At 41.3% G+C, this 21,052-nt stretch overlaps 1 protein-coding gene across 3 annotated transcripts in view; it reads left to right on the forward strand.

The window, feature by feature from the left end:
- Positions 1 to 21,052, forward strand: part of LOC149310680 (xanthine dehydrogenase/oxidase-like) — an 86,181-nt gene that overhangs the window by 12,077 nt on the left and 53,052 nt on the right. For all 3 annotated transcript variants that reach the window (XR_016281699.1, XM_089529532.1, XM_089529533.1), the window contains exons 4-12: positions 766 to 874; positions 1,764 to 1,890; positions 2,524 to 2,585; positions 3,554 to 3,622; positions 7,004 to 7,072; positions 9,310 to 9,396; positions 11,795 to 11,936; positions 16,058 to 16,150; positions 19,249 to 19,400. Coding sequence is in view for 2 of the 3 variants with exons in the window: in XM_089529532.1 (XP_089385658.1) it covers positions 766 to 874; positions 1,764 to 1,890; positions 2,524 to 2,585; positions 3,554 to 3,622; positions 7,004 to 7,072; positions 9,310 to 9,396; positions 11,795 to 11,936; positions 16,058 to 16,150; positions 19,249 to 19,400 (910 nt within the window). In the remaining variant the exon portion in view is untranslated. The remainder of the gene's footprint in view (positions 1 to 765; positions 875 to 1,763; positions 1,891 to 2,523; positions 2,586 to 3,553; positions 3,623 to 7,003; positions 7,073 to 9,309; positions 9,397 to 11,794; positions 11,937 to 16,057; positions 16,151 to 19,248; positions 19,401 to 21,052) is intronic.

Genomic DNA, 21,052 nt, shown 5'->3' on the forward strand with positions numbered 1-21,052 from the left:
TTAGGACTGCCAAAAGATTCACAAAAAAAACCCCAAAACAAAACAAAACAAAAACCTACTGGTAGTTTATGTTTTGAATGTTAGCCATAATAATTTGTACAGTCTTTGACTGGAAAAAGTTCCAAACTGTTCTATCATTTAGAGAGAGAGAAAATTCTCAAGGGGAACTTGTTGAGGTTTCTGATGGAATGGGAGACACATATGTGTCAAAGCAGTTCTCTGAATAAGGAATCTCTTCCTGTACTGGAAACATATGCATATGATGCAAACTCAGCATGCAGTGCCTGTCTTTGAGTTGTGTTGATGGGAATGCAAACTATTTCATAGTTTGAGTGACACCCTGCATTCCTATGCACAGTGCTGAGCTGCTGGTTTCTGCAGGCCCTTGAAGCCACGATGACTTAGATTTCTGCCATAAGCTTGCACATTTGACCACAATATTTACATGAACATCAGTGTTGTTTAGTAGGATCCATTTCCTTCTAGATCAGTGGTTCTCAACGTTTGGTCCTCTAGATTTTTGAGATATCAACTGCCAGAATTCCTGAACAATGAACATACTGACTGGGACTTCTGGGAATTGAGGTCCAAAACATCTGGAGGCCCCAAGGTTGAGAACCACTGTTCTAGATAGTATGTATGTAGTTTCAATGTAAGGCTAATAACTCAGTCATAACCATTGGTCATTCATGCTTTTCTTACCCTTGTTTAAGGTTACTGCCACATGTTACAAAGTGTACAACGTCCTTAATACATAACTTCTAGACACTATTCTGCAAATGCATGCTTATTTCCTCTCTGTGCCCTTCACCATGTAGCAGTAACTACTGTTGAAGGCATAGGAAGTACAAAGACAAGGCTGCACCCAGTACAGGTAAGCTTTTTAAAATAAATAATTTAAGTCATAACCCAGCTTTCTGCTTTCTCTTCAGATGGTGGGACCAAGAGAAAGCCCTCCCCTGAACATCTGAAAACTTGGGGAGGCTTTAAAGGGAAATACAGTCTTTTAGACAATCTGTAGCTAAGCCATAAACAAAATAGTGGCCAACAGACTGGAAATGATCGATATACATCCTCATCCACAAAAAAGGAGAGACAAAAGACTGCAGCAATTATAGGATCATAGCATTGATTTCCATGAAAGCAAAATTATTCTCAAAATTCTGCAACACACACTCCAGCCATACATGGGTAGAGAAAATCCAGAGGTGCAAGCGGCGTTCAGAAAAGGAAGAGGCACTAGGGACCAAATTGCAAACATATGATGTGGAAGAAGTTCTGACTCACACACACACACACACACACACACACATCAGGAGGAGATAAAATGCAGAAAATATACATTGTGAAAATTATTTACAGTGACCATTCACAAAACAATCATTGGTGTCTGCAATTTCTGCAATTTTCCTTTTTTCCTAACTTCATTGCATATCATGTGCACCTGTATCTGTAACTCAAGAGAACACTTTTTGTATACCATGAATTAGACTGTAGTCCATTGAAGCTTATGCTATAATAAATTAGTTGGTCTTTAAATATGCCACAAGACAATAGTTTTTACAAATACCACAGCAGATGTAATTAATTATTATACTACTTAATGAATAAGGTCTCAGAATGTTATCCCTGCTTCAGGTTATCCATCTTCAATAAAATTTCACTCAGCCCCAGAGCAACTAAAGTGATTTAGGAAACTGTTACTGGATAACAGGATTATGTATAACAGGCTAATAAAAACTAAAGATTTTTTCTTCTTGAAGGAAAGAATAGCAAAAAGTCATGGATCACAGTGTGGTTTTTGCACCCCTGGCATTGTCATGTCCATGTACACACTTCTTCGCAATCAAACTCAACCCAAAATGGAAGAAATTGAAGATGCCTTTCAAGGTAAATATTGTTTGTATCTTGTTGACCTGTCCAGTGTTATTTCTAACCCTCTGCTCAATCAACCTAGCTAAATTAAGAAAGTTAAATCCTCTCCCACCAGGCAGTTTAGTTGTTGTGGCATTTTTATTGATCCTTTGATATAGGATAGGGTATAAACATTTTAATAATAAGTGCATAAAGTCATATTAAATACATAATTTTAATTGATGTAGTCATTTAAAAATAGAACAAATCTTATGATGATATACAAGGAGAAAAAAAAATACTGTATAGAATTTCCCAATCCCTTATATCTGATCCTCATAGACTCCTTGTGCACATTGAACTAATACGAAAAATGAACTAATTAGTAATTGTGTAACAGGGAAAAATACATATTAAAAGTTATGACTGGAAGTCAATTCATGTTGATTTTGTATTATGTAGTGGTTGGGAGTTTTGGCCTGCTGAGTTTAAAGTGGAGTCCCATCTTCCTAAGAATCTCAGAACCCTCTGTCTTCTCATGTTGAATTTCCCATTTGCATGTACATTGTAGTATCTTCTGTGGTAGATCACAGTCATAATAAAAAGTAGTTTTCCATTTCCTGTACCACATGTGAATCATAATCTTTGCAATCTGAATGCACAATTTAGGAAATCTCTGCCGCTGTACAGGATACAGGCCTATTTTAGAGGGATACCGGACATTTGCAAAGGTAAGGACATAAAAAAGATTTGTGATGAAACCAGACTAGTTTTTCTTAGGTAGTGTGTTAAATATATATATGTATGTGTGTGTGTGTGTGTGTGTATAAATCATGATGGACCCAGTTTACAGTTGGAATCTTTTCTTCTATATCCAAAACTAAATTACTTCTGGTGTGTGTGTGTGTGTGTGTGTGTGTGTTATGGTCCATAGTTATATTATGAAATTTGACCATTATTAGATAAAATTTGACTTTTAGCCTACATCTAATTTCCCCAACACTGTGGATTGCACAAAGATTATCACACCACATTGTCATTATTGTGTATGTGACACATTCTTATTGCACTATCATGATAAGATTTTCAGATGACATTGCACTTATTCCATCCTTACATTTGTTGTGTTCAGATCCCCCGGGTGACTTTGCTTGCCCTCCTGTTTAGATGCCTAAACTCTATTTCTAAGTGCTCAAGTGAGGCTTTAAGTTACTACAACGGTAGAAATTTGGGAATGGAAGGAAAACTTCATTGGGGAGCAGACGTATTATTTAGGGAACAGTGCTTTTCTTTCTACCTCTCCTCACTGGAGCTACAACCCTGCAAAAGTCAGTTCACTGCTTTTTGCCATTTTTAAAAACAGACATTGCCAAGGGGATCTCGAAAGCAGCCTTGAACCTCAAAAGTTGGGTTTAACACACCCTTGTTGTGAAACAGAATGGATTTGATGATCCAGTAGGTTTGCTCAGTCTTAAGCAAATGTCTGTGTCTGTACAATGAAGTGCATTTTTGTTTGCATAGATTTCTAAATCTGTGTCATTAAATTCCATTGAGAATAAGTGACATTATAGCTGTTGTAGATGCCATTCCCTCTCTTCCAGCAGGGCCAATATCCAGCAATGGACACTGGGAGTTTGTGTTGTTACCATCTTAAAGGGTGGTTTAATAGACTGTTTCTTAACAATTTCTTTCTGTTTAGGACTGGGAATGCTGTAGAAGAAATGTTAATGGCCTAGGTTGCTGTATGGCTAGGAAGGAGAATGCTATGGTAAGTTTGGTAAACATGTTGGTTGGCTTATAAACCCTTTAAATATTTCTAGGAATCAAAAATTAATTATACGAAGCAAGATGATATATGTTGATATTAGTTTTGTTTTAAAATTAATGTTTATTTGGAAAATTAAGAAAAATATTTCTTAAAAAGAACAAAGAAAACATATATTCTTATACTTTTCAAGGCAATGCTCTTGCCCTGAGACCCCCCCCCTTGCCCTGAGAACTACTTTGTATTAATTTTAATACCTGTGAGACCCAGCAACTCTAGCTTGGACTCAGGATCTGTCTTCTGCCAGTGAAAGGGCTCTCTCTGTTCATAGAAGGTGCCTCAACTTCAGGAATCCTCCTCTCCTCTGCACCATACACACTGTCCTCATTCACAAGAGTTGCTCAGTGCTCTGTGCTGGAGGGACTGCTTTATAATTGCAATTGTAATTTACTGAAAATTCTGTTAAAGATTCCTAGCCATCTTACAAATAGAGTTCCCAGGGATTCTTCTGTGAGAGGGAATGACAATGAAATCAATTTGAATTTGTAGGTATATTCTGATATGTTAATTCAAGGTCGGGGGGGGGGGGGTTAACAGCAGCACTGGAGTTTTCCATCACTTGGCATTCTCTGAAGATGCCAGCCACAGATGCTGGTGAAACGTCAGGGAGAAAATATTCTAGAAAATGGCCACATAGCCCGAAAAACCCACAAAAAACTACTGCCAAGTAGTTGGACTTTCATTTGAGTTATGAATGCATAGGATTTCACACTTAATACAGTCAAAGTTTAATCATTATACATATTTACTCAGCATTTCATACAAGTGGCCAAGTCATGGGAAAAGAGGAGGAAGTCACCTGATGTCTCCTATGTAAAGGGATGATGAATCTTCATTAAGTGTGTCATTCACCATGCCTTTTGGGTATCTAATGGCATTCATCATGCTTTTGGGTATCTAGAGCATGCACTACATCTCTAAGTAGCATTTAAATTTTAATGAGAGTAGTCCTTGCTTGAAAAGTTCCAGATGCAGAGGACATCACGTAGGCCTTCCAAACCACTGCAGAACAGAACAGCTTTCTATTGTGCTACAGATTAGATAGAATCATTTTACACTGACAGAAAAGATACTTTTCCAAAAACCTTCACTAAAGGGGAAGAGGGGAAGAGGGCAGAGAATAGTCATGTATAGTGTTGTCCTCTTGCTGAAACTAAGCAAGTCTATGCCTGTCTTGGATGAAAGATGGCATGGAATCTCCATACTAGGTGCTTTGAATGAATAGGAGGAAGTATATGTTATAGAGATAAGAAGTTGATATCTTTAATGGAAGGGTGTGAACTGGGTCCTCTTTTCTTCTTGTGGGTCTCATTCCTTTGGGTAATCTTTCATAAGATGCAGGCCAACATTAGATGTGGCCAGATCTAAAATGAGAAGAAGTCCCTCCTTTTTCTGTCTCTCCTTGTCTTTTGGATAACCTCATCTCTCTTGCCTTTTTTCTCCTCTATTCTTTGCTGCCCAATCTGAATATATTGCTTTCAGGAGACTTTTTAAATTAGGCCAATGGGCTGCAATATGCCCAAACCTGCAGGCTGAATCTTTAGATGTTATACATTAATACTGGTTATACAGTGGGCCCTCCATATTTGCTGGGGCTAGGGACAAGAGCCCCTGTGAGAGTGGAAATACTGCAAATAAAAAAAAAACCCACTATGTTTTTATCTCAGAGAACACCTCTCTAGGAGTCTCTAGGTGCTCCAGTGCTACTCTGTGGCCAACATTAGGTGTATGTTGACCATAGAATTGCACTGGAGGACCTACACATGTCTAGAGAAGTGTTTTCTCTAGGAATCTCTAGGTTCTCCAGTGTAACTTTATGGTCAATGTCTGGCAGCGCCATGCTGAAGGACCTAGAGATTCTTAGAGGGAACATATTAATCAAATCCATGAATAATTAAATCTGCAAAAATCAAAGCCACAAATGTGGAGGGCTGACTGTATATAATTTTTCTGTTATGGGTTACTCCAAGGAATTCTAGAAACTCTTTTTCTATAACCTTTCTTGTAAAGACTATTTAAGTGATTTTAATGCTGTAAATTGTTTAATTCCTTTTAAACATAACTTTTACATATATTTTACTGATGTATTTGTATGTTTTAAATCTGTTCTGGTTTTAATATTCCATAAGTCACCTTGATTCCCAATATTGGAAAAGGCTTATAAATGAATGAAGTAATAATATTAACTACAACAACAACTGCTGAGCTGAATAATTTCTCTTAAGAATTATCTAGTTCCTCCTTCACAAAGCTAAAGTTCATGGGGTTCCCTTGAAAGAGGGAAAGAGTTTTGAGCCAGTTTATTTCAGTATTGTTGAATAGGTATGGCTTCAATAAACTAGGAATGTTATCTTGTAGATTTTGTGACAGGTGGGCAGTTCACTTGGAGTTAGTCATTAATCTAAATTAAAGATGGAGATTTATTTCAAATAAATAGTTCGGGGGGGGGGGGGATAAAATTGAAACAGATGTCCCCCACCCATCTTGAAGTGCTCTTTAACACATTACCAAAATCTTCTTTAGAAGAAGAGGTAACATAAGATGGAACATTAAAAAGACAAGAATGCAAATGAAAAGCACATAGTGCAATGCACATATTCAGGATTTATTTACAAAAGTTGCATAAAACATGCTTTTGTTTTTGATCTAGTGTTGTTTAATTTGGCATCAGTATGATCAAAGTCTCATTAAGACTGAATACTTTGTAAAGGACACTCTACCCATCAACCACAGATTAGTTCTATTTATATATTTCTTCTCAAACCACTGTGAAAAATACAGCTTCTATGTGAAAATTAGTCAACACACCATCAGTCAATACACCAGGCTATCTGATATGAGGGACCAGCAACTATTGTGAGCCAGGGAGCAGAATTAACTTTGTGCTCATTGGTACAGTTGATTCTTTCTTGGAAAATTGTCAAGGATTGGTGTTAGTCCAGGGATGACCACTTTGAATATACAATCTGTGATCAGAATGGTTAAGTACCATATGGTTTGTCACCATAATGAAAATATTAATACTATATATTAATAATACAGAACATACTTTAATTTAGTGTGGGATCATTTTATATAGTTTTGGATGTCATGCCATTGTTTTTCAGAATAAAGAATATATATATTTGTTATATTTTCCTCTTTTTAAAAAATAGATTACTTCTGTGTGTGTCCATATAAAATCTCAGGAGGTAACCTTATACATGAGGTTCAAAATGGAAAGTAATAACAGTAATAAATTCATCTGAATGTCTGTAAAAGGATTGGATTTTATGACAGTACTTTATTAAACATTACGCTTTGTTTTGTTTCTTTTCCCAATAGGATCAGGGATGCGGTAAAAAAATAGTCAATGGTTCAGGTTGTTGCATGAATGGAAAAGAAGACAATACAGTAAGTACTGCATTCCAGACAGAAGGATATTTATCCTTGTTCTGTTGTGGAATGACATAAATAATCATTGATAAAAGCTCATCTATCTATCTATCTATCTATCTATCTATCTATCTATCTATCTATCTGTCTGTCTGTCTATCAATCAATCATCTGGACTTCAAAGGAGCTATTCATGGTGTTGAATCCCAGCTCCAAGATAAGTTCAGCACTTATGGACAAGGCTATTTAAAATTAAAACCCTAAACAGATTCAACACCTTACAGGCATTTATTTACCTGCAGTATTTATACCCTGTTCTTCAGCCAAAAAGGCTCTCAGAGCGGCTTACAGATTGTAAGTTTCCTGCTGTCAGGTTTACAGTCTAAAAAGACATGACACAAAAGGAGAAGGGAATGGTAGTGGTGAGGGGGATCACGTCCAGTGGATACTGCCAGTTCTTCTCTCCCTCCAAGGCCAGGACAGTGGCAGTTGTAATGGAGGGAAGGTCTTCTATCTGCCTCTGGGGCTAGGCACGGTGGAGTTGTGTCTGCCTATTCTCTCCCTCTGAGGCCAAGATAGCAACAGTTAAAATGGAGGGAGGGCCTTTTATCTGTCTCTGGGCCTACACATGGTGGAGCTGTGCCTGCCTCTTCTCTCCCTCTGAGGGAAGCAAGGCATTAATGTAACTTAATATGGAGCCCTGGTGGCGCAGTGGTTAAATGTCTGTACTGCAGCCATTCACTCGAAACCACAAGGTTGCGAGTTCAAGACCAGCAAAAGGGCCCAAGCTCGACTCAGGCTTGCATCCTTCCGAAGTCGCTAAAATGAGTACCCAGACTGTTGGGTGCAAATTAGCTTACTTGCTAATTAGCTTACTTGCTGTTCACCGCTATGATCTTTGGAATAGTGGTATATAAATAAAACAAATTATTATTATTATTATTATTATTATTATTATTATTATTATATCTCTCCTTCTACCCACTAAGCCAGGAATGAACCAGGAAGGGCAAGGACCCACCTGATGGGCCTTACGTTTCCAAGACATGAAAGCCATCTTCCACTACACCTGCTTCACTATGATGCAATAGTCTACCCACTTCCTGATAAATTGTTCCTATTTCCCCAATTGTCCTACATGAGGAAAGCAAGAAGCCAGCTTGTGGGAGGCTGGCTGAATCAATGAAACCAGTTGGTGGTGATATCATAGGACAACACCCCATGGCAAAGAGAAGCCAAGCCACCCAACAGATTAAAAACAGATTTTGGAATGCTAGGCAGAACTTTGGAGGGACCAGGCCTGTGGATTACTGTGAATGGGTGTCATGAGTGCTATACCTCAGTTGTTCCAGTTCCAGAGCCGTGAAGATTCAATGTAATACAGACCATTGTTACTACTATGATGATAACAGAATACATATTTATCAGTCTATCTCTCCAGCTGGAAAATATCTAGAAGTTGCATAGCCATTACTGCTTAAAACAAATGTTTAAGTCCTTGTTGTTGCTAAAGAAGGCAGCCCTATTGAGGCACAAAAGCCTAAAAAACATGAAAATGATGGTTTCACTTAGTTTTCTTTTAGTTTAGTCATGACAAGATTTATTTTAAAGAAAGCATTTTCATGTACAGGTATACCTCAGTTAATGGCATAGATATTAATGGCATAGATATGTTCCTGGATATTACTTCTTTAAGAGAAAATTTGATACCAGAAACAGAAATTGTATGGAAAGAATAGGTTCCAACATGACAAAAAGAAGAGCAGTTAAACATATTCCAGGAAACGTTTTATCAAAATCTAACAATATTTACAATTGAAATGGAATAACTAGGTCAGGTAAGCTTTGCAGAAATAAGGAAGAACAGGTTGAACCTGATGGAGACCAGCTGAAAGCTTCTTTTGAAGTGTATGCATCTTTCACTTTTCTTAAAATTTTTATTTTGTGCTTCCTTAAATGCTGGTGGTAGCTGGTGGAGCAGGTTTATCTGCTTTCCTCTTGCCTCCGTTTTGTTATTCACAATTGCTTAGTAAGGGATTCCAGAAGCATCTGCTGTTTACCTTGCCTATTGTAGAAAGGCATCCAAACAGCTATAGTAGGATCAGCTAGATTCGTATCCTATTCTTTCTCTGCTTAGGCTATTTTGGATGGTTTACTACAGACTATATTAGCCAAGGTATGCCTGAATAAGATACGAGACCACTGTGTTGAAGAAATGGCAATTGTATTAATTGACAGCAATTTATCTTTTGCAGGAGCTGATATCCTCAGCTTTGTTCAGTCCATCTGAGTTTCAGCCCTTAGACCCTACACAGGAGCCTATATTTCCTCCAGAGTTGTTGGTAGGTGCATTTTCTTCTTACAGGGTCAAACACATTTCTTGCAGCATTTCTCACACCATAGAAAGTTTGGATTGTCCCTGTTGACCTCTGTGTGTACTCTTAAGATAAACTTAAATCATTTGTAAGCAGTTTCTGTGGGTGGCAGGATAGGGCTAAACTGGCCCTCCCCTGAAACCCTCTTCAGAAAATTGTGGTGACACAGTGGCATAAGGAAAAGTTGGCATTACTCTTACAACAAGGCACAGGGGAATCTTGTTGGAGAAGCCAGCTAGGTGCAGAGGAAGCCTTGTAAACATCCTTGTTTAAGGTAATTATTAATGACTGTACCTGTTGCATTTCTATTCCCCCCCACACCCCACCCACACAAACATGACCATAAATATTTGCCAGATGAGGCAATGCTCCACATATCTGATGAAGTGATGACCAACTATGAAAGCTTAGGCTGAATAAAATTTGTTAGCTTTTATTGTATGACAGGACTGTTGTTTTTGCTGCAATAGACTAACTTAGGCGCGTTACAGACTGCCCAGAAGGGGTGGTCTCGCGCCGCTGCCGGTTGCAGCGTGGAGGAGTCGCAGCAGCCAAACCACGCGACTCCTCCGCGCTGCAAATAAGTGCCAAAATGGCGCTTCTTCTTGTGCCCCGGATGTGACGCTGCGAGGCGCTACTCGCGCACTCGCGGCGTCATATCCGGGGCACGGCGTGCGGACGCTATGCGTCCGGCATGTAATAATGGCAGCGCCCGTGTGTATAGGGTGCCGCCATTATTACGCCCCCGTCACGTGCTGGGGTGAGGCCGGTGTGGACGCTAGGTCCTCGGTCAACCCCTAGCACGTGGCGGGGGCGCTGGAAGGGCCCGTCTGTAACGGGCCTATGCTCTCTTCTCTGGAAATTCTTGCTTACAAAGTGAACAGTGCTTCAGGAAGCTTCTGGGAAGTGCAAAACAGCCAATAAACAAGGTGCATGTTCTTCATCTGTCTTGTTTTTAAGGCAGATTGTCTCCCCTGGTGCAGGCTATGTTGCCCAGCCCTGGTTTATATCTTAAACATTTTAAATTAGCTTGTTCTTAAATTCATGGCTGTATGCTCACATGTGATAATAAATTAAATTCTATATCATGTTGTTTTTCCTGAATTTATTTATTTATTGTATTTATTTCAATCCCAATAGTAAAAACTTCTCAGGGAAGCTCATATAATATTAATGGCAGTGTTCATATTGCCAAGAGAAATATAAATTTAAATATTATGTTACTTATCCCTCCCAAAACATTTTGTAAATGTTTTTTGAGTTCAGAACTGAATTGCATAATTCAGAGTAGTGAAAAATGTGAAGCGCAATTATGCTCCCATTCACACATTCGTTGGAAGTGTACAGATCATGTCAATTCTCCCTGTAATTTATAAAAACTGAACATTTCAAGCATATCTACTTCATGTCTGTGGTATTTATAAACTGCTGTATTTAAACAATGCAAAGTTGTTTAACTAATCTGATATGGAATTCATTTAAAAGCTTGTTTGACAACCAAAATCATTTAAGGGCGTATTCCTATCTTATGAACCAACTAAATGGTGTATCCCTAGCATTGTAAATGCCTGGCATACCTCTAGCATCGTTTGACACTATGGAGTTACAGCACAGTGATTCTACTTCAATGGGTGGATCCTGTAGAATCCTGGGGATTGCAGTTTAGAACATTTGGAATCGCAGGGCAGAGCATTTAAAATTACTCTAAAGACACCAGATTCTTTTTGATCCTGAAGTTAAGCAAGATCAGCCCTGGTTAGTATTTGTAATGGGAGACTACCAATCAGTACCAGAGCCAGAAAGCTATGGTGCCTCACCAGACTGCAGATCCTGAGATTCCTTAGGATGCAGGCTTGGCATTTAACAGTCAAATAGAATTATAGGGCTACAATTGTGTAGTCATACGAGGGCCCTACTTCAGCTGCTGGCTTAGTTACCATAATTCTGTGACAGTGGCAGCTGCATATTATATTATTCACACCTTTTAAAAGAGCATGATTAAAGCTACCACTTTTATTTGAAGGAAAATTACCAGTAAGTCCTTGATTTGGTCCTGAACTTCCAAGCTGGAGTTCAGCCCTATGCTAGTTTCCCACTGAAAATGGTTCCCTCTTAGTGTATAATTGAAGGATGAGTCTACCTTGGTGGTTACCTTTTCACCTAAGGTGTCATATTATTTTGTGACTTAACAATTTAAGGTTAAGAAAACCAGATTCAATAATAACAATCAATGTTTGGTCTTTTCTTTTAAAAATAGTGTTGTTTCATTCAGTGGCTTCAGTGATAAAATGTCTCTGCTTGTTTGCAGCAACAAATAAAGAAAGTGGAGATTCTGAGTGTATCATTAAATCTGTTGTTTCCACAGACTCACAATAATAAACCACGAGAGCAGCTGTGCTTCAAAGGGGATCGTGTGATGTGGTTTCAGCCCTCAACCCTTAAGGAACTGGTGTCTCTCAAAGCTCAGTACCCTTCTGCTAAGCTTGTAGTAGGAAACACAGAAGTGGGTAAGAGGAAACACTTTGTTTCTGTCTGCACTTTTGTCAGTATAGTACAGTGCTTAAAACTGCTTGAGATTTCTGCTCTTGCTTTTAAAGCTCTCAGTTCCACTTTAGAATTCAGAGACATTATTTATTTATTTATTTATTTATTTATTTATTTATTTATATCCCACCCTCCTCCCAAGGCTGGGACTCAGGGCGGCTTTCAATGTTAGATTGCAGAAATAATCCAGTTTGACACCACTTTAACTGCCATGGCTCAATGCTAGGGAGTTCTGGGAATTGTAGTTTGTTGTGGCACCAGAGCTCCCTGACAGAAAAGGCTAAATGTCTGACAAAACTACAAATCCCAGAATTCCATAGCATTCAGTCATGGCAGTTTAGGTGGTGTCAGACTGTATTACTTCTACAGTGCTGATGCAAAGTCTGGAATATCAGTATGTGAAGGGATCCTGTAACACCTTTGAGTCTGTTTGAGCAAAAGATGCTGTAGCATAAGCTTTCATAGACTTGGGTCCAAAACACACTGCAGAAATAGTCCAGTTTGAGACCACTTTAACTGCCTTGGCTTCAGAGCTCCTTGACAGAGAAGGCTAAATGTCTCACAAAACTACAGTTTCCAGATTTTCCTTGCTTACCTGTCCCTTAGCTGTCTGGCACCCACTGGTGCCCAGAAAAGGCTGCCAGGGACATTGGCAAACGGAACCAGGCAGCGAGGAGGCTGTCAGTGTCCACTGCTCTCACCTTCTTCTCTGGTGTCTTGGCATACTCAATGAAGGGACCAAGGGCAACAGAGAAGCCGGTCCTATGCACCTGCCACATCATGGCAGCACCACCACACACACAGTGGACAGAGGGCCAGACCAGGTGTCAGCCCTCTAGGGTGTCACCCCCTAGTGATGCCACTGCTTTAGGTTCACCATAAATTGGAAATTACTGCAATTCCCACAGTGTCCCAGCCAGTATGGCTAGTTATAATATGGATGGGAAATACTGGAAGCTGTAGTCCAAAAGGGAACTTTTCCAAGGTCAGACTATGAAGCTTATGTACTACCTCCAGATTCAGTCTGCCACTGGATACCAGTTATCATGAAGCATCAATAGGAGATGCTGCCTCCTGTATCAGCCTCCCACAGGCATATGGAAATTGGTGGGAACAAGATGTGCTTATTGCACAGTGGAAAATGAGATGGACTAGTATCTAGATATACCATCTAGATACACTTCTTAGAACAATCCCAGCAAGGCTTATGGCAAACAGATTTATTATGATGATCTAATACATCATCTTTTATATTTTGCATCTTTTGTTCAGGGTGGTCAGGGAGCTAACTCAGCTCCCTTTCACCCAGAACCAGATCCTTGATCCTTCTAAGGCCTGCTGTGACTTGTTTAACGACTTTTTTGTGGATAAAACTTCTCGTATAAGCGAAAGTCTGAACGCCGACATTATAGCAGAACCTGGGGTAGAAGTGTCCAGAGCCTCCGTGGACTATGTTAAACTGGATCAGTTTGAGTTGGTGAGTACCGAGGATGTGGACAAGATCCTTGGAAGTGTTCGGAAAACAACCTGCTCTCTTGATCCCTGTCCCTCGTGGTTAGCGGCCCAGGGGGGACCGGTGGTAACATTATTGTTGCGCCGGATAATTAATTCATCTTTGAGGGATGGGCTATTTCCATCGGATCTTAAATTGGCCATTGTAAAACCGATCCTAAAAAAACCCTCCCTCGACCCCCTGGTACATAATAATTATCGGCCTGTCTCGCTGCTACCATTTTTGGGAAAGGTGATCGAGAGGGCGGTTGCTATCCAGCTTCAGGCGGTCTTGGATGAAACGGATTATCTGGACCCATTTCAAACTGGCTTCCGGGCGGGTTACGGGGTTGAGACGGCCATGGTCGCCTTGGTCGATGATCTCCGTCTGAGCATCGACGGGGGAAGCGTGTCCCTGCTGGTGCTTTTGGACATCTCAGCGGCTTTCGATACCATCGACCATGGTATCCTTCTGGGACGCCTGGCAGAGGTGGGGATCGGGGGCACTGTGCTCCAGTGGTTCCGCTCCTACCTCTCCGGGAGGTCCCAGATGGTGCAGCTGGGAGACGTGTGCTCCGATGAGAGGGCCCTTAAAACCGGGGTCCCTCAAGGGGCCATTCTGTCTCCCATGCTATTTAACATTTACATGAAACCGCTGGGAGAGATCATCCGGAGATATGGGGCGCGGGTTTATCAGTACGCTGATGACACCCAAATCATTTTCTCTATGTCTCCGACTGATGCAGTGACTGGGGATGGCGTCTCTCCTCTCGTGGCCTGTCTAGAGTCAGTAATGGGCTGGATGAGGGAAAACCGACTCAAGCTGAATCCAGAGAAAACGGAGGTACTAGTGATAGGTTCCCCTGGTCCAGGAATGGCGGTGGTTCCACCTGTCCTGAACGGGGTCACGCTCCCTGTGAAGGACTCCGTGCGCAGTCTGGGGGTGCTCCTTGACTCGTCGCTTCACCTGACTGCTCAGGTGAATGCGACGGTCAAGAGCACCTGTTATCAGCTTCGGCTGATTCGCCAGTTGCGCCCATACCTGGCCCAGAGGGACCTAGAAACTGTTGTACATGCTCTGGTAACTTCGAGATTGGATTTCTGCAATGCACTCTACATGGGGCAACCCTTATACCAAACTCGGAAGCTGCAAATGGTGCAGAACATGGCAGCCCGGCTGGTCACTGGTGTTCCCAGGACCAGCCATATAACACCGGTTTTAAAAGATCTCCATTGGCTGCCCATTCGCTTCCGAGCTCAATATAAGGTGTTGGTAATTACCTATAAAGCCCTAAATGGCTTGGGCCCAGGATACCTAAAGGACCGCCTCTCTTCGTACATTCCGCCTCGCACCCTCAGAACGACTGGGCAGCAGCTACTGAAGGTGCCTGGGGCGAGGTTAGCCTCCACTTCTTGGAGGACGTTTTCCATAGCTGCCCCAGCCCTTTGGAATGCGCTGCCCACAGAGCTCCGCTCGTCTACTACCCTGGCCCAATTTAGGAAGGATCTTAAAACTTTCCTATTCCAACAGGCATTCCCCGAATAAATATCCTGTGGGCCTCCCTCCTCTTTCGTGGCCAAGAGGCTGGGCTATGGGGCTTTTTACTGTTGGTTTGTTTTTTATGTGTATTTTATTTAGTGTGTATTTTAATTTGTTGTATCTTAATATGTTGTAAGCTGCCCTGATCGGAGGAAGGGCGGCATATAAATAAAATTTTTATTATTTATTTATTTTAAAGTTGCCCTGAGGCTCTGGCAAACATTGGCAAGTGGGCTTTTCCCTCAGAGATTTTAGAATAGAGGGTGGAAACATCAGATATGTGTGTGTGTGTGTGGGGGGGGGGGGATGGATTCCATTGTTCCCTTACCTGCCACACATTTGCATTCATATCTCTCTCTGCTGAATTCTTTGCTGTGATGGTAAACTTTTTAAACATGTAAACAAGGTGCATGAGGGCAGTGTGTCTTTTTATAAAGGATAATTCCATTCTCCCAAACATCGAAGAAGTGAGATTTTCTTCAAAAGTAAAGTGTATGCTCCCTGCCTATTGTTTAGGTGTTAAAACAACAGCCCAATTGCTGCTGACACTCAATTTGTGTTATGTTGCACACTTTTGTTTTAAAAGCTACATTTTGATTATCTTAGAACCACAAATCCTATAGGTGACAGCTATATGCTGGTCAGATAAGTTAGATTTCCTGGAAATTCCTGAAAAAAACCACACACATCTAGATCTCCAATTTAATAGCTTGCATCACAAGATTTCTCTTTGTTTTTCCTAACTTCACATTAACTGGTGTGTCATTTATTAAAAAAAACAATGTGGCTGTAGATCACATGCTCAGGGAGTGTCTGTTGACATTATCACATGGAAGAGAAGGTCTGGGCTTTACAATTTAGTTATAAACCAGGGCAGTATTGCAGAACTGGCCCTGACAGTTGCTTTAAGAGACAGCATAAGATCCTGTCAGTCTAACTGACTTCAGAGGGCTGGGACTTTTACATAACACCTCTGCTATTTCATTGGTAAATCTGCTAATTCTGGCTGGCTGCCACGTCTGCTTTGACCTCACTGGATTGTGTTTCCTTAAGGTATTGAAATGAGGCTAAAGAACATGCTGTACCCTGTGATAATAGCACCAACTTGGATCCCAGAAATGAACTCTGTTCAGCATACAGAGGAGGGTAAGTTGTTGCAACCTGCTTGTTGCCTCAGGAGATTGGCAATGGGTGCTAGAAATCTACAAGAGGAGGCTTGTGAGTAATGCAAAACCGTAGAGATTTCCATGAGATGGATGGGTTCATTAGCCTTGTTGTATCTTCTTCTCTGATTCCGGAGATGAGATGTATTCATTGCAATTGTATTGGCAATATATATTGAAATGAAGAGATCAAGTGATAGGTTTCTTGTTTTGCAGTAAACTACTTTCCCTTTGGGTAAAGAAGATGGAACAATTTAGCAATAGGGCCAAACAAAGATATTTTCTGCCTGAGGCATAACAGTATATCAATGGTCCCCAAACTGTGCCCTTGAAGAGATTTTGGAGTTCAGCTACCAGAAATCTCAGCCATGTTGGCCAATAGTCTGGGATTCTGTGAGCTAAAGTCCAAAATCCTTTAAAGAGTACAATTTGGAGATCACTGCAGTAAATGGTATTCCTTATACACATAAGTAAAGGACATAATACCTAGAAAGCTATCCAAGTTATTTTGGCACATGAAGCAAAAAATCCGAGAAGGATTTGTTCATCTCCCTGACAATGATGCTTAAAAATAAATAAATAAAATAGAAACAGACAATTTACATTTCTTCCATTATACCCATTATCAACTGCCTGAAGCAGTCATCTCGTTCAGCCTGATGACAGGGCTTAGCTGTGCTTGGTTCAATGTGGACCCACTACTGAAGGCTGCACTGGCCTGGTTGGTGGCTCTCTATTCTGTTGGAATAGGCATGCACAAGTAAGCATGGCTGGGACCTGGGATAGAAGTGCCACTGATACTGCAATGCTAGTGCACTCTAAGGCTTAGGAGGAAAGATTGCTATCAATATGACAAAACTATGGAATGAATACCAGAAAGAGCCTGTGGAGAGTCATAGGAACAAGTCAGATGTCCTAGAAGGACAATATGTCTCACCGGGCCACAACAGAGCCACATTACATACACACCAACTGTCCCTGTTTGGCAGGGACAATCCCAGTTAAACCCCTGTTGTCTCACTTGTTCAGCTGCTTTTCAGGTGTCTTGGTTTTTCTCTCCTCTTCCCACTTCCCTTCTTTGTCCTGAGCTTACTTCAGCTGGTGTAAATTAAGGGTGCATCTATATAGAAATAATTCAGTTGGATACCACTTTAACTGCCATAGCTTAGAATCATAGAATCATAGAGTTGGAAGAGACATCAAGGGCCATCCAGTCCAACTCCTTACCATGCAGGAAATTTAAATCAAAGCATCCCCGACAGATGGCCATCCAGTCTCTGTTTAAAAACCTCTCAGGGAGGAGATTCCACTACACTCTGAGGGTATTTGTTCATCCTACAGAATCCTGGCATTTGTGGTTTTGTGAAGCACCAGTACTTTTCGGCATCTAAGTTTAAAGACCTTGTAAAGCTACAAACCCCAGGATGGCATAGGATGGAGCTCTGGCACTTAATGGGATGTTAAACTGCATTATTTCTACAGTGTAGATACACCCTGAAGTTTAAATGCTGCAATAGTTTGTACTCAATTAATTCAACAGGAGGGAAGAGAAAGGAGGGGAGAGTGTGGAATCTTGTCCTTCCCAGTAGGCTCCGGCAAAAGCAAACTGCCTCTTCTAGCTAGTGTGTTCTTTTTCAAGATCTTTTACAATCTTGACAACGCTCTGATGTTGCTTGGCCATACCTATCCTGGTTTTATTCTATAATATTGAAGGGTATGGTATCTTCATAGCATAACATTTACATCTAGAGAAACAACAGCTCACGATGCCATAAATTGCTGAGTATAATGTTGAGCTCTCAGACTTGGGTGATATCCACAAAGGCACTATGTGGCAAAAGCTAGATGAATATGTAATCTCCTGAATGGAGCCTGTCAAGGGTATAGATAGACCTCTTGGTTCCGCTGTCATTAAGATTAATGACTGATAGACTGCAGCCAGGTTGCTCAGCCTGTCTCCAACATGTAAACCTACCCAATCCAGACCACAAGCATTGCCATAAACCAGGCATTGAGAAAGTGTGGTTTGTAGGATCCATAGGGCCTGCAGGGCAATTTTTGCCTCCCATGGTCCCCAAGGTGTAAATCTTTTTTCATTTTACAAAAATACCCCCAAGTGCCATATAGCAGGTGAGGGGCAATTTTGCCATATTTTGAGCCTTCTTGGGCCAGTTTAGGCCTGGCGGAGGCCTTTGTGCTAAAAAAAAAAAAAAAAAAAAAAAAAAAAAAAAAAAAAAAAAAGCAAGAGGAAAAAAAAGAAGATCTGAAAGTTGACTTTTGAGTTGCAAAGAAGTGTTATTCAGATCTAAAAATGGCCATGAAGGCTCCAAATCATGGTAAATCCCCCCCCCCAAACACCGTCTAGAGAGCTTTAGAGACATTTGGGGTCGAAAAAAGTTTTGAGTTGTTTTGGGCCAATTCCAACTCCTAAAGTTACATGCCCTGTCATAAGCAGAAGACCAAGCACGCCAAAGTGCACAGCTTTCAGACTGTGTGGAAACCATGGAATAAATGACTCAAGAAAGTGAGCTGAGTCAGATTCTAACCTAAAAAAAAGGTAAAGAGGTAAATAATCAGAAACACTACCAGTATGACCATACGGGAGATTTTGTTTCCTATCCAAGTAGTAAACATCAGTGTGAATGCTACCCTTCCTTAAACTTTTTTTTTAAAGTGGAAAGGCCAAGTATAAATTAGACAAATAGGCCTGTTACAGACAGCCAAAATAAAGCTGCTTCGAGTCACTTTGGAGGTATGGTATTTCAATGATGCATGAGTCCTAAGAGTCTGGAAGCTTCACCAAAGCTGCACTCCAGTCCTTAGGACTGGAGCGTGGCTTTGGTGCGGCCTTTGGACTCTTAGGATGCATGTATCATTGAAATACCATACCTCCAAAGTGACTCGAAGCAGCTTTATTTTGGCTGTCTGTAACAGGCCATAGAATTCTTCTGATGTGCCACAATGGAGGGATCAAGACAAAAATCTTTAAATACCTTCAGATTCTGTCTGTGCCTAAGAGCAGTTCTTTCATCTTGGAAAGAACGTTAAGACCATGGGCTAAATCTCTCGTGTCTTTTCCAGGAATCTCCTTTGGTGCTTCCTGTACTCTGAGCCACATCGAAGAGGTTCTGCGGAAAGCTGTGGCTCAACTTCCTTCTTATAAAACAGAGGTATTCCAGGCAGTACTAGAACAACTGAGATGGTTTGCAGGGCCTCAGATCCGAAATGTTGCTGTAAGTGCCATAGCGGAGCTATTTATTTATTTATTTTGCTAAAGACTGAAGTGGGAGACCAGGGTATGACATACTGTTCCTTTGGAACTTTGGCACAGTACAGACCGACAGGAAAATGCTGGCCCTTTTGGATGTGCAACGTTGCCAGGGCAACCAAACTGTGCGGTGCAGCCGCACAGCCAAAAAAAGCCGCCTAGAGCGGCTTCTTCTTTACGGTGTTGTAAGGGTTGCAATGCAGCCCTTACGATGCCATTTCCTCTAAAAGATGTGTGGGTGCTCAGATGCCCACACATCATCTCTACGCCCTCCATGTGGGCGGTGCCGCGCAATAGTGGTGCTGCCTGCATGCAGTAGGGCTCAGGAGCATGTGGTTGGTGCACGCTCCTGAGCCCTACTATTGCTCTCAGGACACCGCTTCCTGGTGATGTGTATCGGGCCTTTGTCACTTTATTTCCTGATTTGAGCCCATTTCAAGAGATAGGATATTCCTGTGATCACAGGGCACATGAATCCTGTTGGCTCTTACCTTGGGATTGTGCACTTTCTCTGCCTTTGACATCTGTATATTAGGTATGAACATCTGCAGGAAGAAAGCCTATGTGCGGATCTCTACATGCATAGGCTTTCCTTCTGGAGATACACTGAGCATATGAACATCAGGAAAGGGCTTAGGGTAAGTCATATGGCATCAGGAGCTATGGTCAATGGCATGAGCCTAATGTCCCTTGATCATATTGGCACTCCTCACAGGGTCTTCGTCTGCACCGGTGCAGAGCAGCACAGAGTAGCCTGCCTACAGAGTTGGATGGACCTTCTCCCATTGCAAAGCTCTATGTACTGATGGTGGGCAGCAGTCTGTAAGTGTGTCCTGCTGAGCCACCTGGCATGTCTGCCACTGTGGCAGGTCACTTCACACTGATGTCAGAATAAGGCAGCCAGCCATGGTTACATGGCTGGGCACCTCGTTCTGACCATAGAGTGAGTAACTGGCAATAATGGCAGATTGCTCAGTTGGATGCATCTCAGATAGCTGCCTGGCATCAGAACAGAGGGCTCTGGATTTTCCCAGAAGATCTGGAGCAACGGTTGTGTTTTTAAAATCCAGTGTAAGATGGGTAAAATCCAGTTCTGGTGCTGAGCAGGTTGCCCCTCTGGTCTTCTCACACCAGAACCAGGCTTTGGGCCATCTGGTCTCTCTACCAAGAGAAACAGGGGAGGCTGTTGTATTTGGTTTGTGATGACAGGGCCTTTAATGAAATTTGTCACAGCTGCTGTGCCTCTGTGAGTTAGTTGAGGCCACATATATAGCATAACCAGCAGGATGCTGAACTAAAAGGGAATTCTGTTTGATCTTATCTTGCACAAACACAGAGACTAAACTTCAGCCTGTCATTTTAAAATTCTGCCAATCTTCAGGCTAGGGAATTTCTTTTTAACAGTTGAAATGAACTGTGATTCATGTGTGGGCAAATAAGATCTGAATATTATTCTTTTTGTTGAGACAAGTTAAATTTTGTTTAGCTGCTCAAAACCTTTGCAGGGTGAGTAAAAAAGTTGCACAGTTTAAACCTTCCAGTTGTTATCACTATGAAACATGGTTGGGAAATTATGAATACACAAACAATGTATATTTTGATATAGGAACAGCAAGC

The sequence above is a fragment of the Sceloporus occidentalis genome, unplaced genomic scaffold (genome assembly GCF_023333645.1).
Source record: "Sceloporus occidentalis isolate IW3139 unplaced genomic scaffold, rSceOcc1.0.p SCAF_6, whole genome shotgun sequence".
In the NCBI taxonomy this organism is placed as follows: domain Eukaryota; kingdom Metazoa; phylum Chordata; class Lepidosauria; order Squamata; family Phrynosomatidae; genus Sceloporus; species Sceloporus occidentalis.